Source organism: Pieris brassicae, chromosome 1 (assembly GCF_905147105.1).
Source record: "Pieris brassicae chromosome 1, ilPieBrab1.1, whole genome shotgun sequence".
Lineage (NCBI taxonomy): Eukaryota > Metazoa > Arthropoda > Insecta > Lepidoptera > Pieridae > Pieris > Pieris brassicae.
In genome coordinates, this window is record NC_059665.1 from 2907646 (window position 1) to 2934250 (window position 26605).

At 34.9% G+C, this 26605-nt stretch overlaps 2 protein-coding genes across 9 annotated transcripts; one reads left to right on the plus strand and one right to left on the minus strand.

The window, feature by feature from the left end:
* The first annotated feature begins 196 nt into the window (after positions 1–196).
* LOC123708711 (40S ribosomal protein S14) lies at positions 197–1286 on the plus strand. The gene is made up of 3 exons (XM_045659560.1): positions 197–298; positions 474–718; positions 1015–1286. Exons 2-3 carry the CDS (start codon positions 482–484, stop codon positions 1231–1233), a joined length of 456 nt encoding a protein of 151 aa, XP_045515516.1. The 5' UTR covers positions 197–298; positions 474–481; the 3' UTR covers positions 1234–1286.
* A 1240-nt stretch (positions 1287–2526) lies between these two features.
* LOC123714972 (cytosolic carboxypeptidase-like protein 5) lies at positions 2527–25375 on the minus strand. 8 transcript variants are annotated; one of them, XM_045669701.1, is made up of 20 exons: positions 25327–25375; positions 24868–24986; positions 24641–24792; positions 24444–24569; positions 24035–24245; positions 23775–23896; positions 22550–22821; positions 22202–22298; positions 13546–13725; positions 11853–12100; positions 10160–10295; positions 9382–9465; positions 8651–8746; positions 8067–8183; positions 7351–7504; positions 6610–6748; positions 5682–5904; positions 5171–5224; positions 4550–4687; positions 2527–4113 (listed from the first exon to the last, which is right to left on the minus strand). In XM_045669701.1, the coding sequence occupies exons 2-20, from the start codon at positions 24968–24970 to the stop codon at positions 3439–3441; spliced, it is 3327 nt and encodes a 1108-aa protein (XP_045525657.1). In that variant the 5' UTR covers positions 24971–24986; positions 25327–25375; the 3' UTR covers positions 2527–3438. The 8 variants fall into 8 exon arrangements, with proteins under 8 accessions (XP_045525657.1, XP_045525667.1, XP_045525649.1 ...); XM_045669711.1 differs by having other exon boundaries at positions 25284–25345; XM_045669693.1 differs by lacking the exon at positions 25327–25375 and adding an exon at positions 25092–25261.
* Positions 25376–26605: the final 1230 nt, after the last annotated feature.

Genomic DNA, 26605 nt, shown 5'->3' on the forward strand with positions numbered 1-26605 from the left:
AGGTTAAACTATTGCTATCTCGTGCAATATTTGTTTACGCGAAGTAATTTTATCATTGTAAAATTTTGGCTATCTATGATAAATAACAACTCATTTGAAAACATATAGAAAACTTGGAAAAACTACACACAAACATTATGAGGGAATATTTATGAGGAAATCTGAATAATTTGCAGATAATAAATAGTACCTAACCTTCAAAGTGACATTAGTGAGTTCTGACAAAAAGTAACATGATTGACATTGGCACATTGTAATCCACCTATCTTTTTAGTTTTTGATAGCTTTAATGCTAAAGGTATTTTTATTTTTCAGCATATTTTTCATGTTATTTAATAGAAATCTAAATAAATATACAAATATTTTGAATTCAAATATTATATTAAATCTACATACAAAACATTTTTATTGTCAGGAAAGGGATTTGAAAGATTTTTGAGAGTTAAAAAGTGATTGAAGTGTTGTGTTTTCAGGCTAAGTCATGGCCCCAAGAAAAAACAAAGTTGCAAAAGAAGAGGTGCAAGTAACTCTTGGACCACAGCATTTGGCTGGTGAGACCGTTTTTGGAGTGGCACACATATTTGCTTCTTTCAATGACACCTTCGTTCACGTTACCGACTTGTCTGGCCGGGAAACTATCGCCAGGGTGACTGGAGGCATGAAAGTCAAGGCTGATCGTGACGAAGCTTCACCTTACGCCGCTATGTTGGCCGCCCAAGTAAGTTTGTGTAAATAGTAAAGCTTAATTAATGTTTTGAATTTTATAACCTCTAAAAAGTCATGTATTTGCACCACTTAAACTTATATATATTTTGAAGTGCGTAATAAACTGCTCCTGACAGTCATCATCACATTTGTCATTCTGCTGTTGATAACGTATGCATGTTGCATTATACTATATATTAATCATTTGGTGATTAAGGACGAAGAAAACCCTTTTACTAACGATTTTTGCATTTACTTAAATTTGTGATTTACTATTACTAGTAGTAATCTATTTAACATTACTTTCAGGATGTTGCTGAAAAGTGCAAAACTCTTGGAATCACAGCTCTACATATTAAGCTTCGCGCGACTGGTGGTAACAAGACCAAGACCCCAGGACCTGGTGCACAGTCTGCTCTCAGAGCTCTGGCTCGTTCTAACATGAAGATTGGCCGCATTGAGGATGTCACACCAGTGCCATCTGACTCTACCAGGAGGAAGGGTGGTAGACGTGGTCGCCGATTGTAATTCTCTAGTTTAAGTTTACAAATTGTATACTGGAATAAAATGGTATACAGTTATAGTTCCTTTTTATTTTTTAACTGAAATCATCCTGTCGAGGTACAAGAGAGCTTTTATCATAAAATAGCACTACATTGTCATATTGTGCAAATTTATTGCAATTTGCAATAAATTATTGTAAATTAATAGATTTGCCCCACTTGCTTCCCCCACAAACTTTGTTTTGCCTTAATATAACTTTTTATTTACGATTTTAGTAGCCATCTACCAAATTTTTGAACATTTTGCTATTTACCCCATAGACTTCACCTTTCTGGTATAAAAAATAGTCCACTTTCCTTGGTGTTTGATTTGCATTTAGGTCGAATTTAATTAATTTATCATTCAGCGTTTTGAAGACTTGCCTAAACCTTATCTAACTTTGAGAATGGCCTGTCACAATAAAATATGTATAGAATATATGAAAACCTTGTATGTATGTATGTGTGGACTCAGTTTCCGCACTTAGACGCTCAATAGGACCATTGTGCAATATGAAAACCTTACAACATACAAGTACATAACTGCCCATGCAGCTGTAAGACACAATATCCATAAGATTTTAATGCTAATGACTGCATAATCGATTTTTGAGAAGCATTTTGCGCATGCGTTGGCGCGTATTGTAGAGCTACAGTGTATTCGATGGCTGAATATATAATTCAGGCTATTAATTAAATAGTGTCGTTAAGCGTATTAGTAACTTAACGTTTTTTATTTTTAAAGTCGGTAATAGTAATTGGCAATCGCGCTCACACATGTCTATTATTATGGATTTTTTTACTGCTTGTTCATTGTATATTATGTAAACCTATCAGGTAATGTCGTCAAGTCCAGAAGCCACTTAAAAGAAAATTAAGTTTTTTTAGACAGCGTGATGAATCTTTCAGTTATCTCACCAGTTAATTCGGCGTAGGCCGATCTACAATTTATACATTAAACATTAAAAAATTCACGGGAAGATCAGAATACATGTATAGAATCCTATAATTGGAACTGTAATTTGTTGGATTACAATCCTTGTAAAATAATTGGGATTTTAGGACTCTATAATACGACAAATTACATAGTTCGACACTGCCCTGTTAAATGTTTGCCAGATAACTGGGGAGCCTATACTGTGTTTCATATTACAAGGCCTTCACCAGAAAATAAAAGTTTATAATAAAACAAACGTTGCTGTTACTCATAATATATTATTATTTCAAACAATAAATTACTATTTTTAATCAACTTTAAAAATGAAAATCGAGCAATGATTTGTACAATATTTCATTTTTGTAAATAAAAATAAAATGTAATTTGTTTCATGAGATCAATGTTCAGAAAAAATAAATCTTAATGTGGTTGATTAGGAATAAATTGTTATCACAATAACCGATGTTTAGTGATAATACATTTAATACGGGATATCGATGACACGAACGTGACCACGATTGTAAAAAAAAACTGAAAAGTTACAATCAACGGTGGGATTTTAGAGTTTCATAATCGATATACTTCTGTAAACATTTTCTAGCATATTTATGCAGTTATAAACCACGTGACACAATTTTTATAAGACGTCAAAAACATACAATTTCTATTTCAAATCAAGAATTTCCAAAAGTAAGCACAGACCAACTAACATAGTTATCAAAGATTTATTAAGAAGTTGAGGTTTTTGTGCTTTACTTTAATTCCAATCTAAAAAATACATATGAACGTGATCGATTTTGAATGTTTTTTGCGTTACCATATTACTTTTACAATTTAGACGTGACAAAACTGATACGTCAACAAAATTCTTTATAATTAATTCCGCTCTAGAGAAATTCTAACAATACAATGTAGCTTTTCTAATTTTCATTTCTAGTCGCGGTTTCTAATTTTTTACTTTGTTTTTCTATCAAATTTATTAAACGCCTAGTATGAAACGGTAACGACGTAAACACTTGTTAATATTAATCAGAATAAAGACAACGTTAGTTACAATACAAAATCTCTCGACAGAGACCTAAGCCATACGAAAACCATAAACATTCCTAATTTCAATATTATTGCACATTTAGCGTTTTTTACAAATGTAAAGTATAGGTAATATAAAATTATGTAAATAACTCAAAAATTCACTACATACGGTTAGAGCGGCGTCGGCGATGTGCGAAGGGCGGGCCTCGCACGCGGCTTGCGCTACAAAGCGGTCTTTAAGCGGATTTTCTTGAGGCGGGAAGGGGAGGGGGTAGGGAAGGACCTGCGCTTGGACCCCATGGACATGGTATCCGGGTGGGACATCCCACTCGGGGACCCCAAGACCGTCCCGCCCGCTACGTCCTCCCAGGTCCCACTTATCATGTCCTCCGAGGACGAGGAGGCCATCGCCCGACAGTGGTTGGCGGATCTCGTGACGGCCCCGCGGAGGGACCTGGCGTAGTTCCGTTTGCTGAGCTTCGCAGATACTACGGAGGAGCGATTGTTCTCGGCGTCGTCCGCAGACCTTCTGTTGGTCTTGGCTTTCACCACTCCGCCCACTTGGGTCTTGCTGGTACTGGGCTTTCTGATCGCGAGTACGTTGCGTCGTTTAGCGGACAACGCTTTAGATTTCGACTCGTTCTCCGTCAAGTAGCGAGTGCGCGAAGGGGTCTTCACCGGTTCGTTCTTTTTGCCGTACTTCATGTTCATGTTGATCACGATTTCGTGGCCGGACCGTTGGGCCAGGACCGAAGGGCTGCGTCGTCTCTCCGAGTCGGTCTTGGCTCCCACGTAAGCGTTTTCTTTTCGTTCTTCGGTAACTTTGGCTTTAGACCGGGCGTAAAGTGGCAAACGCGTGGGTGACGCCGTCTTGGGTCGAAGTCGCGACATTGTTAGCTGAAAATGGAACAAATGTTACGATCGAGCGATATTAAAATTTGACAAATAAATATATTTTAGTAGAGTAGGGTGCGTGGTGTTAGTATATCGCACGGGACGGCAAATCACTCACTTTAGCTTCTTACCATACTTTTAGTAAGAACCTGCAGTTTAATAGTAGATTTGGGGACCAATTAACACTGAAAATCAAAGATAGATTTTAAAATATAATAATGTGAAATAGATAGCGTCAAGTTTAAAGATATTAAACATATAAACAGAAGAGAACATTAATAGGAAAGAAATTGTATAAAGAAAGGAACTGTATAAAGTTAAAATAAATATATTAGACTGGTTTAAACAAGATTTAACACTTATTATTTCGTGCTGTTACGAATTTGTTATGCATTTGAGTGCAATTATTTGCATTAGAATTGCGTGTGCGTATACGCACCTGCGGCCGCATAGTGCGCGTGTGCGATCGGAGCCACTCCCGTAGTGAGGTGAGGGTGCGATGTTCGGAGCAAGGTATACGCGAATTCGGATGTTGTCCTGTCAGATCTAGAATCGATGCTCCCAACGATCGACCAACCTGTGGAACACCATGACTATAATTGTGGAAAATAACTAGACATTTAAATATACAGGTCATTTTACATTTAGACTCGCTCGTGGAGCTGTAGGTAAAATATACGATAATATCTCTTTCAGTATTAGATTTAGTTCAATCCTGATTCACCTATGATCTGGACACTGAAATATACCTTTGTAATACTTCCCTCAAATCATATAATTAAAAAAAAAGAGTATTATGAAATAACCTAAAAAAAAAAAATGATACGTTCAAGCTGTCATTAAATTGGCATCGCTCTGACGAAATTGTCTTAAGCTTATGCCTCATATAATATGTCGTATTATTCCTCAATAAAACTTTATCTGATCTGAGTAATTCAACAGAATAGTGACTTTACAGCGGCGTGCAAATGGAGACGATTTGAAGAGACATCCCAAGAAGAAGCATAATTAAGCTTAAAATTTCTACCGAAACTAAATACATATTGTTTGAATGTGGTACCTTCATTGGGTCTATCTCTTCGAACGCATCCCAATTCTTAGCACGAAGCCTTATCTGAAATGTATTGCCATTTCTAAATATTTGGCACTAATTAGGGAATTAAACGTCTGCTTCTCTACTTATTTCCACATCTGCATATGCCGTTTAAGGATTATTTTATGCACAAACCGTATATGCAGGTTTTCGGAACCAAACTGCAATCGATTATTTGATTGAAATTATTTTTTGCTTACAAGCCATTTTTGTGCCAAAAGCCATTTTAAAAACGAAAACTTTAAAGTAAATATTGGAGACCGTTGAAGACAAAGTTGAAGTAGAAGATCATCGGCTAAGGTAAACTTGCTTGCATTAGCACGTTGTCGATTCATAAAATGTCTTGTTTTAGTCAAAATAATGACCAATTAATAAAGAATCGGAATCGAAGGACCAAAAAATGAAATGGATTTAGTTTCGGCATAATTCTTAGCATCGACTGAAGTTTGGTCCACATGTAGCAGGCAAAACATTGTACCTGGAAAGGGTTTACCTCTTCGAATATGTGCGGCGTGTACTTGGGGGGCATTCCGGCGTGAGGGGCGGTGGGGAGGGGGGTATCTCTGACGGCGGGGGGCAACACGTTGACTAGGCGGCCGGTGTTGTAGTTGCACTCGAGAGTGTAAGACCGGACGAGGCCTGTCGCTTTCAAGACGGCAACCCGACCAGAGCCTTCGCGGGACATACCGTCACGACGATCCCTGTTGAGAATTAAGTTTACCAAGTCTAAGGAAGGCTGTGCATTTAGCTGATGGTTTTCATATGTATATGTCGCAGTAATGTAGTTAAATCTGAGAGTTAATTGAATGTCGATATTCAATCAAGTCGCTAGCATTTTGATTTAAATAAAGCAGCGTCAAAAACGTTTAACTACCTCTCTGACCGAAAGCCAGCGTGTTGATGAACAATGTAAAACAAGACTTCGCCATGATTAATTCATTTGTTATTGTTATTTCGGTGTAATCGTCAGGAACTGAGAGCTTGGAAATTCCGTGTTTTGCTTTATTGTAAATGGTTAGTTTAGGTTAGTCGTTTTAAACTCGTTAAACGTTTCGTTCACTCACTTGTCTGACGGAACTTTAGCGACTTGATTGAACATTTTAATTAACTGTCTAGAGATTCAATTAACTCTCCGATTTAACTTCTTTACTGCGACATATTAAGTGCGGCGATTACCTAAAGCATCAGAGTTACGTCTCAAGATTGTACCACGCATATTGTCTAAAAGATTTTCCTGTCTCAAAACAGTACATTTAGATTTTCACATTTCACCTAAGCTTCTTGTATAAACCGCAAATTTATTGGTCCTACTTATTTTTAAGTACGTACAAAAAACGTTACAAACGTTATAACACTTGATCCATTGCACTACACACACTAAATTATTAAAAAACAATTGAACTAACTTGAGATACATATTTCGTTCTGTGAAGTTGCAAGAGGAGAAGTGGAAATGAAGGTTATTGAGAGACATGATGCGAGGCAGCAGCATACACTCCACGGAACTATCCACGTCCTCGAAGTGGTTCCCATACATGAAGATACCTGGTAAGAGATAAAAATTAATCTCCAAACCTAACAAAAAATTTCTTTACAGATACGGTTAAAGAGTGATACAAGATTACATTTGCGCACATTGTACATACACTTTAATACAAAACAATAAAATTAACAGTCTTTTTAGGTGTTGAGGCCGTGCTATTAATAGGAAATTTTGTTAAAAAATTTGGAGCTTATTGTAAAAAGCAATAGTTTTGATCAGTTATCTTTTAAAAAATAAATAAACGCGACATGTACCTAACACTTATGGTCGTAAACGTCACCAGGACGAAGATACGGCTTGCAATAAAATAAAAAATGAAATAGGAGGCTCTTCTTAAGTGATACCGCTGCCCACACTCGATGCCAGGGAATGCTCACGAGTGCGTTGCCGGCCTTTTAAGAATTGGTACGCTCTTTCCTTGAAGGACCCTCAGTCGAATTGGTTTGGAAATACTTCAGTGGACAGCTGGTTCCACATTCCACACAAAGCGAAAACTAATTCTGCAGTCGTACCCCTTGGCAAGTGGAAGGCTTAAACCTATCTCAACCCTACAACTGTTTATGTTTTCGTTGTTTGTATGTGTTAATTAACTTTATTGTTATACCTTTTTTAGACGCATGCCCATGTAAGTCGATGTACAGGTACAGTCCACTATCAGGCTCCTTATAAACTGGCTTAGTTACTGCTGTGGGTGGCACTGGTTGAGGTTTCTTCTTAATCGATTTCAACGGTGACTTGGGCTTTTCCTTTGGTGTCTCCTGTGAAGAAATAAATTTATCAAACAATATATAATAGAAAGAAATAAATATAATAGATATATATATATATATATATAGATAATATGTAGAAAGAAATATAATAGATCCTGCAAATATGCCGTATCATTGGGCTTTTATGTAGTGCATTCACTTGGTTCAAATAAAACCTGATGAAAACCAAATTTTTCTTCTTCTGGGATATCTGGTGTCAGCCAAATTTCTACTTAATTAACCACAATTAATTTATTAATTTTTGATCTCGCTGGTCATATGGGGATAGAACAATTTCAATATTTAATATATTAGGTCTCTGAAATTAGCGTTATATAGATATATAACGCTAAGAGGAGATCCTCTTTGGTTAATAGGAATTTCTTCATTTATTTTTCCGTTTTAAATTAAAAAAAAAACATTAAATATTGTGTTATTACGAGTACGTGTTCCACCACGGCACCAGTGTCGAATATAAGTCAACATTTTTGGTGTAATGGTCTAATTTTGTGATCCAAATCATTATCTTTTCAACGACAATTCACGTATACTGAAAACATAACATACTTACCGAAATAATGACGTCATCGGTGTTAGGCAAAGGCTTAAGTGCCGCGCACACATCGCCACTGTCACCAACGCACACACTCACACCCAAACTAGTGCACGATAAGGGTTCTGAGAGTTTCTGTAAAGATCACCGATGACTGTAAGATATAACGTCTGCATGATTTGTTAAATTGTTCATATACATTAAAAATAATAATAAATAAATAAAAATAGAACACTTCCTTGTAGGACGCCATAAGTGAGATCTGTACTAATGTGTTCCAATATTGACTCTCTATCTTCTATACCATAAGAAATCGGAAAAGAGTTTAAGGTACCGCCTTGATAGCTTTTCTAAATGAATGGCTACTATAAAAATATTATTTTACGTTCATAAGTGTACATACCTAAAATAAACGATTTTTTTTATAAAGTTAGAATATCACAATAAATAATTTTATGGGATTTTTTTCTACTTTCACCGTTAAGCTGATCAGTAATTTATTTAAATTGGTATAATTTAACTCGACTTAAGTTAAAACAATTAAATACTAGGCAGGTTAATCAACTAGTCTAAAAAAAACATTAAACTTAAAATACACTCACAATCTCCTCATTATATTCCGAGATTACATATCTCTTGAAGCAATTGGTACAGAAGTAAACCGTAGCGCCGTCACCTGGATTCTCTGTATCCTGCAACTAAAACGATTAAATTTTAATAATAATATTGATTTATTTCTATAATTTTTACTAGACTGCAAATTTCATATAGATCTGGTCAATTTTTTCAGATTTTTATTAATACGTCATAGAGTGTGTGGATTGATATTGTATTAGCATCAGAGATCGTACGTATTTAGCAAAATATAGAATAACTTTATAATTTTTTTTAATTTAACAAGTTACTCTCCCTGTTAAACACAAACTCAAATTAAATTTATTCATATTGGTAACTAAGTACACTTATGAACGTCAAAGGAAAACATATTTAAATTAATTCCAAATTTACATTTACTACCAGTTCAAGTCATGAGCAGAAACTCTTCTTTTTAATCGCCAAGTTTTGAGTCATACAAATTATTGATTAATTTACGATTAACGAGAGCTTTGAATTTATTTAGTGATAATTGTCTCTGTTCTATTCCCAACATTTTAATATAAGAAATGAAAATTATCTTATATTATATCATAAACACAACTGAGTCAGTATCTATAAAGAACTCTAAACAAATATGTATATTTTTTAGATTTCATATGTAATTGGTAATATCTAGAAGAGAACTAAGATTACGAATTTATTAGAATATGCAACATGAAATTCGCATGTTACGCACTTTTCTCTCTTGCGCATCAACTTGCTGCCTCTGATGTTCGCGATATTCATCTATGGAGGTGTACTTTGGAGTATCAGCCAGTATCTGTTTTGAAAATACCAATACAATGTAACCCCGTTACTAGTGAGGACTGTTAGTCGTGTGATCGATCGAAACGATGTGAAGGCAAATAAGAGAAACCAGCAAGTCTTAGATAAGATTTTAAAAGAGTGTATTTGCTCTCATATCAGTCCCGTATGCAAAAAACATATAGGATTTGACATATGGAAGTCTTACACAGCTTCAAGTCTCCACTAATCGTACCACTAAAATATATATTATTTGATTTATAAGATTTATAATATGTTTCAGGCTCGGTAAGCCTGGCCTACCAATCTATAGAAGAAAAATCGATAAAACAGATACAGATATATCAGAAAAAGACTCTCAGGGGTTATACCAATCCACGATGATAATGATTAGGGTAATTAACGTCTGTTCATCGTCAGCCACCATGCCATGTGTCTTTCAAACCAAATTTTTTCAGTTTTTAAAACAGGTGTTTTCTTGTAGATAGTACTTCATATTAGATTTTTGGACATTGTATCTTAACACAAAGTAAGACGACATTAGAAATCAAGCAATAACGAAACAATCTTGCTGGTAGTATCAGATGTTAGAAATTCAGGAGAAAAACAGAAGCTGGAGCCGTACACTTCATATAAGAATGGCTTGAATAAGCCAATATTTAAATTAAAAAATCATTATACAATTACGTATGTACGTAAAGTGTACGTACCATAGCGCTATACCCCGGCACCATATTAGCGATACCCGGCATTGTATCTTCCAAACGGCTCACAGCGCGTTGGCATTCTTCGCACCAACCCATTTTGATATTCGCAAGTCTGGCTTCTTTGGCCTCTGCGCTGTCGCTGTGGACATTATACACTCATAAATAGCTAACCGAGTGACAGCGGGAACGTACATAAGGTATATAACATGCCAATAATGGTTAGTACCCGACTAAATTTATTCTTTTCGCAGTTGTAAGTTTTTATTTTAATAAAAGGTTTTTCTTTGTTAAACAGGGACCCCCTATATCTTAGCCTATCAGGCACAAAATCAGGCAGATATGTGAGACGAGACACTAAGCTGCAGGGGAGTGTCGAAATCTCGCCTTTCCTAAAAAGGGTTTTTATTAACTGAACGGGTTGGCGTCACACGCCGGGCCCGGGCGACAACTACTCCGAAAACTTTGAGCGATTCAAAGTCCGCTGCTCGGCGCTTCCCGCGTTGCTATTTATGTTATGACATATTTTCCAGCTGCGATCTGTGCTCAAGAACATGTCGGATAGGCCATTCCTGGATACCCTCATGCCAGGCTCGAGCTCCAGATTGCACCTGGCCTTTTAAAAACTCGCACAGTCAACAAGTAAATGAACGACCGTTTGGTCGATTATGTTGTCACACTCGCACGCGGGGCTTGTCTTCAGTAAGTCTTCAGAGTCTGTGTAAGGAGTGTCCAAAAGCCCCGTGGCCAGTCAGGATCTGCACAATGTGAGGTGCGAAACGCCTCGTCTTGATCTATTTGTATGCTGCGTTTGCATCTTTAAAAACCAATTTTGTGACTGAGGCTGTTTCTCCCCCCACATAGCGCTTGTTCCAGATGTCTAAAGCCTTGAGTCTTGTCAGTCGTCGCAAGTAGAGTACAAAACCCTATGCGCCTCCCCGTCCCCTCGATGCTCAATCATTTTCATGGCATTAAAATCTTTAATGGTTCTGGCGAATCTCGGCAACTTATAATAGCTATACTATGTTCAGAAGATTTTGACAAACGAGTTCATTTGTTTCGAACTTTCGCTCTATAATATTGCACAAAACACACAGTTATCTTCTTCGTAGTCCTCACTACTGAAGGTCGCGCCTGTCTAGAAAAGCCCGATACGTCGACTTGCTGCCTGCACACCACTATATCCTCAGCTTGTTTCATTAGGGATGTTGAGACCTATAATTGTCTTAATTCGGTCAGACCAACGGGTAGGTGATCGACTCCCTACCGTTACCAGCCTGTCGAGACTATTCGGTTCTATCCTGGCGAAATGGCCAAAGTAACTCAGTACCCGTTTGTAAATGATAGTTGATAGTATTGTGGTGATATTTAGATGGTTGATTGACTTATTGGTTCTTTTTGCAGTCCATGATATTTGCAACATTCTCGTCCAACACCTCAGTAGTTATATAACAATGCATCAGTTAATGGGATAACATTATACATCGTTAAAAATTAAACCAAATGATGCAAGGCACCTTTAACCGAACCACGAATGCAAGAGAATCAGATTATACTATATTTTTTCAAATATTGAATTATTATTATTCAGCTATTAAACATTCGCGCCCCTATATTATTTCTTTCTTAACAATAGGAAACCTAGGTTATTACATGAGAAAATACGAAAATATAGAATACTTCTAGGAATTCTGCTTACCCAGTAACAGAGGTACTAGACTCCATTAGAAGGCTTATGCTGTTCTTCAAGGTTTCGCGAAGAGGTCTCAAAAGATTTCCTCCGTTTATTTTGAGTTCCTCACTAGTACTCAAGTGAACGGTTGATCCCAAGCACGATCTCAATACGTTGTCATTGAGGAGCGATGAGGTCTCCTCCAAGTTGATAGATTCGGCAGTGGATTCGTCGTTCGTTTGAGACGGCATTTCTTGGAGTTTCATATCGTGGACCTGGTTTAAAATATTAACAAAAATATAAGCAAAGGTCAACCGAATATAAATAAACGCAGATATCAGCCCCAGTTGGGCCATAAATGTACAAGTTTTAAGAACTTTATTGTATAATATGAGAACATTATTCAATACACGTCGCACAGACAATGAATCGGACAGTTTTGTTCACTATCTTTAGTCGTCTAAGCTCTGACTGTGTAAAATATGAAACATACATATATATGATGCAAAAACATTCAATACACAAATCTCATAATCGAAGGAGATATATTAAGTTTTAATTAAATGTAATTAAATTCTAGCTGGTCGTTGGCCAACATACTTGTGCCATTATGAATTATATGTATTTGCGATACAAAGAAAGCTGATTTTTTTTCGAAAGTAAAAATAATTAGCCTAAAATATTTCACGCAAACGAGCTAGGTTCAGTATTGTAATCTCATGTTCATACCGTAACAAATCCCACATGTTATATTTAATAATCTTTACGCTAACGCCTTTATCATTCTAATTAAATTTCCACATGAGAAGATAATATTAGGTGTATTTTTGGATAAACTAGATTAATAAAAGCCAAAGAATCGTTGCAGTTAGTGGATAACCCGAGTCCTTTACTCAAATAGGCCAATAAGGACATAAATCATAATAAAACTTTTTATTTGTATAAGGGAGCGTTCAAGTATTACGTCACGCAATTTTTGGAGATTCTTGAAACGCCGCGTAACGCTTTTTCTATCCAACAGTAAAACGTTTCGTGACTAACCCCAGTAACTTTATATCTAAAACTTAACATTATGTGGTGTAGAGTACTGGAAAAAGGAAAATAATATTAACAATAACGCGTAATTCAATCCCCGCCCCGCATCGTAATGTTTTACAAGACCCCCCCCCCCCCCCCTAAAGCCATATATATAACAGTTTTTGCTTTTTTTTTTACATTGGATGCATACCAGCGATTTAGCAGTAAACAGAATAAAAAATTCAGGAACATGGATCAAATGATAGTTACTGATATAATAAAAAAATATGTTTTTACCAATTAAATGTATTGTATTAAAAAAAAACATAGGTAACACAATGCTTCATATTTTACATTTACTACCAGTTCTAAATAAAGGGCGTAGAACGGAAGAGAAGAACTGGCAAGTTTTTTGTTTTGCGCAATGTTTCTATGGAACTGAAACCATTACACCATGTTCCACATGACTTCTTTTTATATGGTACGGGCAAACGGTAGCAAACGGGCAAGAGGCTCACCTGATGTTAAGTGATACTGCCTACCATAGACACTCTCAGTGCCAGAGTGCGTTGCCGGCCTTTTCATTAATAATAATAAAATAAATAAAAACAAAGATGTATCCTCTATCAGCAGGAGGCATGGTGAATATATTTATAGTAATTTATACAATTATATATATATGCTATAGCATTATATATTTTACCTGGTCGGCTAAATGAGAAGCTTCTCCTGTAAGAGATTGGGCATCCTTTGAGTCTTCATTGGAGGCTCGTTTTATGGTCATAGAAGATTTATTCCGCGAAAGGGATTTCGCTGAAGATGTCTTTTCACGTTTATAATCGCTGCCCTTTAGTGGGTTTTTCTTCTTTTTTGTGTCTATGAACTAGAATAACAAGATTTAAAAATGTTGCAGTAAAGATGTTGGACTAATTTTCATAGACAAGTCTACCCTTACGATCCAGTCGAACTCGTTAACATCAATTGTCAAAATTATTTGTAATTCCGTTAATGACGTCAATCTTCTTTTGCGAAAACATGTTATTTGATTAGATGGAAGTTATATTAAAGATCGTCAATCGTTATTCTATATAATATTACAGATTCATACAATCTACATTTTAAAAAAAATCAATGGCGCTACAACCTTCTTAGATCTGGGCCTCATCTCATCTGTTTCATGATCATTTGTAAATCTAATGGGCAAATCAGTGATCCCGTGAGTTACGCCGTCAACTTTTTAGGTCTAACGCAAGCCGGTTTCCTCACGATGTTTTCCTTGACCGTTCGAGCGAATGTTAAATGCGCACATAGACAGAAAATCCATTAGTGCACAGCCGGGGATTGAACCTACGACTACAAGGATAAAAAGCGAACAAGACCTAAATAGTTTTAAAAGTTCAAAATGCTATAAAGCACTTATAAACACTATTTTGGAGTTTACTCCTTAAGAAACGATTTGAGTTAAAAGGCCCGGGACGGAAATTTTATGAGGAGTAAAATCAAGTGTAACACGAAAAGTTGAGGCGTTACGTAGAAAGAGACAAACATATATATCTGTAGGATTGAACTCATTCTCTCTCTAAAATTGGATTTGTATAAATTGAACACAATCATTATTGTTATTATTATTATTTATATTGTTTTGTTACATTATGTAATACGAATTACATACGGTACCCTAAAGAAGATCGCTGACGTCGCGGCACGTGTATGATCAATGTGCCGGCTTCGAGGAATCATTCTGCTGTTTCAACATTCACCGCATTTTATTAATTATAATTCAATAAAATATGTTAGCATTATATTCGTATCTAGCATCGATAACGGATGTAGTTTTTGTAAACTAATTATAAGTTAATTAATAAAGTAGTTATATAATTATTGGTTTTTTTTGGGAGTCCGGGCTGTCGAATTCGTAATTGGCGCAGTCGGTAGGATAGTTTCGGGGCTACTACGATCGTTATAAAGAAGATATCCGGGGTCTAGATTCGACACCGCGCGCGGTCGTTCTAGCTGTCGCTCTCAAGCGTTCACCGAAGCATCAAAGATCTCTAAGAAGCAGCCGGGGCGTACTCAAACTTCAGTGCAACTCAAAGAAAACCAGGGAAGTCGACGAGTTATGTGAGTACATTGAATCATTTTTCCATCAGTGTTGCTTTCTCCTCGTCACAATTTTCCATCCTATGAAAAATAGTCCTGTGTCCTCCAGGCATAAAATTCGTAGGGGTAGTTTAGTAGACTTGAATCGTCAATTAAGTGAAGACTTGAATCGTCAATTAAGTGAAGGCTCGAATCGCCCTTCAGTAGGTTTAAATAATTTTCCTGAGAGCTTGAATTGCCCTCAAAGTTTAAAGTTAAATTTAAGTAATTTAGAATATAAAATGGATCCTGATACAGTGTATAAGGCCCTTCGCCCAGTTCCTGAATTTGATGGGAACCCACATATTCTTCCTAGATTTATTAGAATTTGTGATCAGATCGTAATTCAATGCGTGAAAGATGAGTTAGGATATGAATTATCGAATTTATGTGTTATCAATGGCATCTTAAACAAAATTACTGGTCCAGCAGCTCGTACAATAAACTCAAACGGAATTCCTGAAAATTGGTTAGGAATTAGGAATACATTAATTAATAATTTTTCTGACCAAAGGGATGAGACCGCTCTTTACAATGACTTAGCATTAGCGACACAATCTAGCGAGACTCCGCAGGAATTTTATGACAAATGCCAAAATCTTTTTAGCACTATAATGTCTTATGTATCGTTACACGAGACATTAGAGACAACTATAGAAGCTAAAAGAGTTTTATATCGTAAGTTAACTTTACAAGCATTTGTAAGAGGTTTAAAAGATCCTCTCGGGTCCCGTATAAGATGTATGAGACCTGAAACAGTTGAGAAGGCTTTGGAATTTGTTCAAGATGAACTTAATGTCATGTATTTGCAACAGCGAAATAATTTAGCAACAGATCTAAGAAAACCATCATCATCATTGACACCACACAACTCACACCAACAACTTACACAGCCTAGATTTCCTCCTATAAATAATAATTTTAATCCTTCTAAATTTTTACCAGTACCAGGTTGGCAAAAACCTAATTTTAATCCTCAATTTAATAATCATCAGCGCATGCCTATGCATCCAACACGTACTCAGCAAATTTTCCGAGCACCGTTGCCTAACCATAACAGTGGTTTTAGGATACCTTACAGATATCCTTCACAAAATAGTTCTGGCCCTAAGCCTATGAGTGGGGTGAGTCATTTTGTGACAAAACCATTACCACCTAAAATTCCTGGTCATGATTGGCAGAAATTTGGCAATCCTCCTCCATCGAATTACTTTAAGTCCAGAGAAATTAATTTTAATGAATTTTATGATTATGATGACTATGAATACGATAATAATTATGTTGACTATAATTATTGTAACACTGATTATGACTATAATGACTATAATGACCAATACGTTAATTGTGACTATGACTATAATGAGTACTATGAACTTCGAGACTTACCACCAGTAGAGGATGTTCGCTATGATATACCTAGTACTAGTAAAACCAGTAGAGATATTCAACCGAAACATTCCAATGGTAAAAAAGGTCAGGATTTTCAACAGAGCCAACAAAAATCCGCACCAGAATAGAGTTAAATATACAGTCAAAAAAAGAATTACCTTACATTAAAATTAATAATCCACCATTAAAATTTCTTATTGATACAGGAGCAAATCAATCATTTATAAGCCCTGAAGCAGTGGATAAGTATTTTCATAATATTCCGAAAACTTATGATCCTTTTGAAGTAACTAATTCTAGAGTAACAAGCATTCATGAACATTCAATATCTATTCCTAGTTTTTCTGAATTTAATGATTGTAAAAATATTAAACTATTTATCTATAAATTTCATAATTATTTTGATGGTTTAATAGGGTTAGATTTGTTAGAAAATTGTAGAATTGATTTCAGAGATGATGTATTAATTACTGAGAATGCAAAAATTCCTTTACTACGTTATCAATGTAAGAAATACAAAGATCAAATAATACCAGCAAAATCATCTCGTTTAGTTGGTATTCCGATACATAATGACGATGGTGACGTATTTATACCAGAACAATTAATAAGTAATTGTATTATCCATGAATGTATTACTAATGTGACTGATCAGACTGGTATAGTAGAAGTCGAAAACATGACGGACGAAGACACAGTTATTCCAATTGACAGACCATTACAACTTGACTTATTTAACTTTGAAAGTTCTTACAGTGAACCAGACTCAGACAGAGTAAACCAAGTTTTAGACAGACTTAGAACTGACCATTTGAATAGCGAAGAACGAGTAAATTTAGAAACTCTTTGCAAGCGCTACGCTGACATATTTTACATTGAAGGTGAACCACTAACTTTCACTAATAAAATCAAACATAGCATTAGGACTTATGACGAAACCCCAGTATACACCAAAAGTTATCGATATCCTTTTGTACACCGTCAAGAAGTTAGGGAACAGATAGGTAAAATGCTTGAACAAGGTATCATACGACCCTCTGACTCTGCTTGGAGCTCACCCATTTGGGTAGTCCCAAAGAAAGCTGATGCTTCTGGTAGACAGAAATGGCGACTTGTAGTGGACTTTAGAAAGTTAAATGACAAGACTATTGACGATAAATACCCAATACCAAATATCACGGACGTTTTAGATAAATTAGGTAGATGTCAGTATTTCACGACTCTTGACCTTGCATCTGGCTTTTACCAAGTCGAAATGAATCCCGAAGACATATCGAAGACCGCATTTAACGTAGAACACGGTCATTTTGAATTTCTACGTATGCCAATGGGACTTAAGAATTCACCTTCGACATTTCAGCGTGTAATGGATAACATCCTTAAGGGTTTACAAAATGAGATATGTCTAGTGTATCTTGATGACATCATAGTCTTTAGTACATCTTTGCAAGAACACATAATTCATTTAGAAAAAGTATTTGATAGATTGAGAGACTCCAATTTCAAGATCCAGATGGACAAATCTGAATTTTTGAAACTTGAAACAGCTTACCTTGGTCATATTATCAGTAATGAAGGTATTAAACCGAATCCTGATAAAATTAGAGCCATAGAAAAGTATCCTTTACCTAAAACAACAAAAGAAATTAAACAATTTTTAGGACTATTAGGTTATTATAGGAAATTCATACCTGATTTTGCACGACTGACGAAACCAATGACAAAATGTCTTAAAAAGACTAACAAAATAACTTTAGATTCTGAATATATAAAATGTTTTGAGAAATGCAAATCCTTATTAACTAACGATCCTATACTACAATATCCTGACTTCAATAAAGAGTTCATTCTGACAACAGACGCCTCCAACGTAGCTTTAGGAGCAGTACTCTCACAAGGCACAGTAGGCTATGACAAACCGATCTGCTATGCTTCTAGAACATTAAGTGATAGTGAATCAAATTACAGTACAATTGAGAAAGAACTTTTGGCAATAGTATGGGCAACTAAGTATTTTAGACCCTATTTGTTTGGTAGGAAATTCAAAATTATAACTGACCATAAACCACTCCAGTGGATTATGAATTTGAAGGAACCGAACTCGAGACTGACACGATGGCGACTAAAATTGAGTGAATTTGACTATACTGTGATTTATAAAAAAGGAAAGTTTAATACTAACGCTGACGCTTTATCCCGTGTACAAATTAATAATGAGGAAATAGAATCACTTCTCAAAGAATGTGGTATAGATGTGTCTGTAAGACCTGAACCACCAGGATCTACTACTGCAACAGCACATACATCCGCTGAAAATCCTATTCTTGAAATACCCATCACAGATGAACCTCTGAACAAATTCCATAGACAGGTTTGCTTGACTATAGTAGGTGACATTAAAAGAAGACCGCATGTAACTAAACCTTTTGATACTCACACACGTACACATATACAAGTTTCAGAATCTTCATTAGAACAAGACGTTATAAATGCAGTAAAAGAATTCATCAATCCTAAAATAAAGACTGCCATTAAAATAACTCCACCATTAGGTATGTATTCGTTAATTCCAATTTTACAAAATAACTTTAAATGTAATTCTATGCATCTGGTTTTAGTAAAAACCGAGCTAGAAGATGTTAAGGAGTACTTACGGCAGCAAGAAATAATTAAACACTATCATGAAGGAAAAACTAACCATAGAGGCATCAATGAATGTTATTTAGCCTTGTCACGTCGTTATTACTGGCCTAAAATGAGGGAAGAAATTACTAAATACATAAATGAATGTACAATTTGCGGACAGACTAAATATGATAGAAACCCAATTAGACCACAGTTTAACATAGTACCACCTGCAACAAAGCCCTTTGAGATAGTTCATATGGACCTATTCACAGCGCAAGCTGAAAAATACCTTACCTTTGTAGATTCCTTCTCAAAATACGGCCAAGCATACCACTTACGAGATGGTACAGCTATAAGTATCATCCAAGGTCTATTAAATTTCAGCACTCATCATGGACTACCTTTGACTATTGTGACAGATAACGGGACTGAGTTCACTAATCAACTCTTTGCAGAATTTGTTAGGCTACATAAAATTAATCATCATAGAACACTAGCTCATTCGCCTAATGACAACGGAATTATTGAAAGATTCCATTCCTCCTTACTAGAGCACCTTCGTATCCTTCACCTGAAAAATAAAGATGAGCCTGCAATAAATCAAATACCTTATGCAATCCTAGCTTATAACAGTTCAGTACATAGTTTCACCAAATGTAGACCACACGATATAATTAGAGGTCATTTTGATCCTAGAGACCCTTTAGATCTTAATTTAGCCGAACACCTTATGCAACAGTACATTATAACGCATAGAGACCAAATGAAGACAGTATATGAAATAATTAATGAAGCTACAACTATTGACCGTACGAATTTAATGACTAATAGAAATAAAAATCGTGAGCCAGAAACTGAATATGTACCCGATCAGCAAGTTTTTATTAAGAACCCCCTAGCTAGTAGACAGAAGTTAGCACCGCGATACACTCACGACACAGTCCTTGCAGACCTTCCCATACACATTTACACTTCGAAGAAAAAGGGACCTATTGCTAAATGTCGTTTGAAACGAGTACCAAAGTCATCGAAATTGTTACAGGTACCGACTAATACTGATACTGACAATGACGAAGGCAGCAGACATAAAACTTGAGACTCTTGACAATGGACCTGGACTTTTACCTTTTAAACTTGGTCAAGCTAAGTTAATATCCCATTATCATACCTTTATACAATATTTAGAACTTTCGGAACTAGAAAATCGTATTAATTCTATAAATGAACAGTTAGACTATTTTAAAATTCAACTAGACAATACTACTTTGCCTATATATGAAATTCAGATTGATTATCTTTATACTAAATTGTCAAAAATAGATTCTCAATTAAAAACTTTGGAACCTTCTAGGGTAAAAAGAGGACTTATTAATGGATTAGGATCACTAATTAAAGGTCTTACAGGAAACTTGGATCATGCAGATGCTGAAAGATTTAATAAAGCTATACAATTGTTAGAAGCAAATGAAAATAAATTAGTTTCGGAGTTAAATAACCATATCAGTATTAATAAAAATTGGACGAGCCAATATTCGCAACTTATTAGTAATTTAGCTGAAAACCAAATTAAAATTAATGAAACATTGCGATTAGTTGTGGATAAGCATTATTTTTTGGAAGCTAAGTTTGCTAAATTCGCTCAATTATTAGATATTATTACTGAAAATACAGATGATTTATATTTAGAGTTAATCAGAATAGAGAATATCTTAGGATTTATACGTGCAGCGAGCACGCATCATAGTATGATAAGCATAGATAACTTAGAATATATGATTAGTAGATTAAGAGAAATATATAGTAATAATGAAATTTTAGATATTGATTTGAGAGAATATTATAATCTTATAAAACCAGGTAGTTATTTTATAGGTAAGAGAATTGTTATAATTTTTAGAATTCCTATAATATCTAAAGATAGTTACGACTTATTTAGGCTTTCCATTGTTCCTAATAAATTCCGCCAGACCTTTATACCTATACATCCTTTCATAGCAACCAATGGGAAATTTTTCATGTACTTGCAAACCGAATGCCCGAAGATTGGCGAATACCTTCTCTGTGAGGAAAGTTCAAATTATTATCAGCCACGAGAGCACGCAGATTGTATCCAGAGTATCATCATTCATCAATCTTTAGATAAATCATGTAGCCCCACTGAAGTCTCCATCACAAGACAAGCTATGGAACAACTAGATGATAGACACTATACTATTGTCTTCCCAAAGCCTACGAAAGTCGAACTTCGATGTGAACGGCGCGAATATGTATCTTTATCTGGCAGCTACCTAGCAACCATTCCCCATGAATGTTCACTACGAACAGATATCTTTAAGATAACCAATAGTGAAGATGAAGTCAAGGGACAGCCGCTGAAGATTACCGAGATACAAAGTAATTTCACTGAAATTCAAAATGATGAGATTCCACATATTACTCTAAATTCTTTAAATCTCGATAAATTACATCACCTGGAAAATAGAATTATGCTACAGAATCCCATACGTCTTGCCCGCTTTGATTCTTCACTATACCATACAACGTTGCCTCTCTATGCACTTGTATCTGGTATAGTTATAATTTTCCTTGTCTATATTCTCCGACGATACCTACGAAAGAACCTTATTACACCAGAAGGAGAACCAAGAAGCAACCCTATATATGCTGTTCCTGATTGTTCTGAAAACCCTGGAGTACCAGCAACTTTTTCCCTCAAAGTGCTCAAATAGTTGCTGTTCTGAGGATGGAGGAATTACATACGGTACCCTAAAGAAGATCGCTGACGTCGCGGCACGTGTATGATCAATGTGCCGGCTTCGAGGAATCATTCTGCTGTTTCAACATTCACCGCATTTTATTAATTATAATTCAATAAAATATGTTAGCATTATATTCGTATCTAGCATCGATAACGGATGTAGTTTTTGTAAACTAATTATAAGTTAATTAATAAAGTAGTTATATAATTATTGGTTTTTTTTGGGAGTCCGGGCTGTCGAATTCGTAATTTACGCTTTATTGAAGTAATATAAATAATCCGAATAATTACAGATATATGTTTGTTTCTCTTATCATTTTAGCAGATGCGTTCATTTACCTTTTTTATATTCGATATATATCATAATTATCGTTCGTAAGGAGTAAACTCCAATCGTGCGTCGTAGCTGACACACACACACACATTTTTATAGAAATAACAATACCTCCGCGCTTTCGCTAATATTCCCAATACTCCGTGAGGCGATACTTTTTAGGTCATCGAAAACATCTTCTTCCTTTTCGTAACCGTAATGATAATATCTGTGAAAATTAGTTTCTTGGTATATTCTATACATTTAAATAAATAATTTGAGATTAATCTAAAGGGTTTCCTAGATCGTTATATAAACTCAAAATATCTTTATTCATATAGGTAAACAAGATACTTATGAACGTCAAAAAGAAGAAACCATTATATATAGTAATAAATAGATGTTTTTATTTAAAATTTATGATTAATAAAATTCAGCAATATATTTTTTTTAGGGGGCAAAAAAATTTAATATAAATACCTTATTAACGATCGCGACGCATACACGGTGGGATGATGTACCAATGACGGATTTAAGTAAACCCTATTTAAATTGACTCCCCTTGTGTCAGTTCTATAATGACCTCGGGCAACACCGTCGGGGTTCAAAAATGGTATCATTTTAAAAACGTATAGCTTTCTCAATTGTATGGCGATGGGATCATTTCGTGTTAGTAAAAGGTTCAAAAATCCGTTGAAAACGAAACTAGAAGGAGTCTCACCGGGATGCACACGGGCGGACATGAATATTACCTAGAAATAATGTGCATGCTGTATATAAAATAAATTCTTTAAAATATCACAAGGCCGTAGGCATTTGGTTATGGGTAAATTTTCTCAAGGAATACATGACCGTAGTAACAAATAGGATAAATAATATATTTCGAAATTTCGGTGCGTAATCACTGCGCTTTAATCAAACTTTATTAACTTATTTTAAGTAAGTAAGTAGTAAGATTAAGAAAGTTTTTCGACAACAATAATTGCATAATGAAATAAACGAGTCGCAATTCGTATCGTATTCTAGTCAGTAGATTTCACAATGCTGAGTTTTGTTAGAATTACTTTTTTTTATATTTAAATATTAAAGGTCGTTGGAAAAACAGAGTAAACTCCATGTAACGTTCCTCGATATAACGATAAACCATCTAAAGTGTCGAAATCGGCTTTGGTTGGTTTAGCTTGTCTTCCATACAATGATATTATAGCATTACACCCACCCTCAATAAACAATATACTTAAAAGTATTCAAGTCACCGCAATAAGTTAAAATTGCGGAGCTGTGTACGTTCTTTCGTCGCTTTACTGTCCTAGCGTAATAAACTCGACAGTCGGCATCATACGTACAGAACTTTATATATATAGCAAGATTTTAAATAAATATGAATAAGTAAAAAAAAAACATCATAATTACTGGTGCAGAAAATAACACACTATACGTAATACCGTTGAAATAAGAATAGATTTTTTTGTAATTACTAACGCTAGTCTCAAAATTTTTTTTTTCTAAAGACTATTTTTCTTCTTTCCATTTAACAACTTGTACAAAGACTTGTCTTTGTAATGTCAAAATATGCACAGTCCTTTGAGTTTCGTTATATAGACTTTACACTGTATGTTGATTAATTTATAAATTTTCTAAAATCTTGCACACATCCATTATTTGTAACACGGTTAAAATATCTGATTAGACATAATTTACTAACCTTTTTGTTCTGAAATTTATATGGTCTCTCTTGATTATCAGGAAATAGATTTTTGAGTCTATGTTCTTTTTCTGTTGTGATACCATGATGTGATGATATAGTTAACAAATCAACACGTCTACCTATAACATTTTTTTTAAATTTTATTTTAGGAACAGATATAAAATCTAATTGGTGAATATGTAGATCAGAATATTTATTCTTATTGAACTCTTAACATATTAGAATAAAAATACAAACAAAATAGTGTTCTAAATTACCTTCAAGAGAATAAATAAGACATTCTCGATAGTAGTATATTTCATCTGGTGACTGTGCAAGAGGTAATGGCAGCATCTTAAGATCAATTGAATTTAATGCTATCTGTAATTCCGCAAAAGAGAATGGATAGGTAAAAGCAAAGAATGTTGTAGCTTTTGGATTCTCACTGGTCCTGTACTTGAAGCTTAGTGTGAAAGTATTATCATCCGTCTGAAACACATATATAATATTATGTTACAGACATTTAAAAATATTTTTCTATTCAAATGTAGATTCAGCTTAATTGTAAATGTAGACGCCATGTTTAAAGTTTAGTGGTTAGAAGGTGTTCATGAAATGAGATAGTACTAAAGATAGTATATTCTTGTTTTAAGAAAAATTGGTTTAAAATAAAATACAAATGCTTACAGAATGAACTGGACGATCTCTTATTCGTTCCCACTGTGGCTTTCCAGGCAGTGTTCTAGTCACAGGAGCCATTCCTTGATTGTACATCTTTCCTTGCTTGTTTAAATTTATAATGTTTAAACGCACCTAGATAAAAATTGATTAATTTTTTCTTCCGAAAAGAACTAATTTATTAGAAATAAGCAGTAGTTTGTTACCTGAACATTTGGTTCTGCTGCCTGAATACCAAAATAAAACCAGGTTCGGTTTCCATTTTCAAACTCTGTACCAGCACAATCAGGTCTTGTCCATATGTTGAATTCATAATCTGGAGTTTCAGATGTATTTGTTTTGAGATTTATTGTTGGAGCTGTTCGGATATTATAAAATGTATTAAATAGTTTTTTTTTTAAATCTTATATATGCTAACATAATCAGTACTTACATATAAGTTCAGTCGGAACCCGTTCAACATGCCCGAGATTTCCAGAATCAAAATTGTGAATAAAATAAAATCCACCGCTTTCTATTATCTTATTGCGATCCATAACTAATTATATTGCCCTACATTATATAAAAGACACTCATTAGACAAACTTTAAGGGTTTTACTTTAACTTTAACACAACAATTTGTGAACACACAAATTCATTTCAAAATACATTTTTACCAATTTCAAAATAATGACACCAATAATAAAAACTTCACTGTTTTTCTAAACAAAATTATGCAATTTTGTTGACATCGATTGACGGATAACAGCTGATTTGTTTTATTGGTAACTTTTTATATTTAGAATGATATAAATATTATTATAGAAAAATATATGTAACGAAAATGGATTTAATTGGCAAAAATTTACTTCAAATTTATCTTTTCTTGTTATAACAAAAACATGCATTCACATCTAATTAGAAGTTATTCTTTTTTCCATTTTCCATTACAAAATAAAATTCAAGATGGCTGCTCTTCCAACACCATCGACCACAGACTACAGTTTAATATCTATATGAGCCAGACTATATTATCATAACCATAGACAATATATACAAGACCAAAAAAGTTACATATATCCACAATCCTTAACTCTTTTTTTTTTAATTTCACTAGCTAATAATTAAAAAATATTTTTGTTTATATGAGAGGGGGCAAACGGGCAGGAGGCTCACCCGATGTTAAGTGATGCCGCCATGGACACTAACTCGCTAGTGTGTTGCCGGCTTTTTAGGAATTGGTACTCTCTTTTCTTGAAGAAGACTTACAGTTGTGGAACGACGGACGTCGAGGTGATACGAGTCTTATTTTGTAAATACAAAATGGCAAAATTGCCATGACGTCCGAATAATGAAACTCCGCTGCTAATTCGGAGAAATCCTCTAAACACTCTCTATGGTAAATGCGGTAGATGATGCAGAGAGATCTCACATTTCTACGCAACGGCAAGGCATCAAGCGGCTCAGAAAGGGATTGGTCGTCGACAATTCGGACTGCATTTCGTTGAATACGGTCAAGCTGGGAATTGGGAGCACCCGCCCAGAAGTTAGAACAGTATGTGGAGCCGAATTTGCGCTTTATGCAGTTGTGAGCGATGGCCCGAAGTGAAGTGCGGTTTCGTCTTGCTGAGCACACCAAGTTTCTTAGAGTCTACATAGCCTTCCCTTCCAAATGACCGCGAAACTGAACGTCGTTCGATATGTCAATGCAAAATATTCTGTTGCTGGCTATGCCTTTAAGGAGGGTGTCTTAAGCGGGAGGGAGAGGGAGAAGAAGAGAGGAGTAGCGACAAAAGGTGTTATTTTAGCGGAAAAAAGCTTAAATTGAACTCTGTGTCTGCGTTTCTTCACAAGCCATCAAAAACCATGTACCTGTATTTTTAGTATTGAATTTTTTCCTATTTATATTTTGTTTATTATTTAATTTTATGTTAATATCAATTTCAGCTTATTCAATACTTCAAGTCGAAAATTTTAATTGATTGAAATTACCGACGCTTTAATATACAGTGTTTTTATACGTAAATTCATGCAAGTCAGCTTTTTCTGGCTTTCGTGTTTAATAAATTAATATCTACTTAACATAAGCTGGTGAATTTTATGCACTCCGTATTTGGAAATAAGCGTAAGTCCGAACATGTACCAATTAAAAATTTCAAATAGAATTCGTTTATTTTACACATCGTACATT

What these genes read in the sequence shown, in the direction of transcription:
- LOC123714972 (XM_045669701.1), bottom strand. Translation starts at nt 24,970, where the DNA reads ATGGATCGCAATAAGATAATAGAAAGCGGTGGATTTTATTTTATTCAC. An exon ending in CAGCAGAACCAAATGTTCAG is followed by an intron (nt 24,570 to 24,640) that starts GTAACAAACTAC and finishes ATTTTTATCTAG; the next exon opens with GTGCGTTTAAACATTATAAA. An exon ending in CGCGCACTATGCGGCCGCAG is followed by an intron (nt 4,114 to 4,549) that starts GTGCGTATACGC and finishes TTCCATTTTCAG; the next exon opens with CTAACAATGTCGCGACTTCG.
- LOC123708711 (XM_045659560.1), top strand. Translation starts at nt 482, where the DNA reads ATGGCCCCAAGAAAAAACAAAGTTGCAAAAGAAGAGGTGCAAGTAACT. An exon ending in CCGCTATGTTGGCCGCCCAA is followed by an intron (nt 719 to 1,014) that starts GTAAGTTTGTGT and finishes CATTACTTTCAG; the next exon opens with GATGTTGCTGAAAAGTGCAA.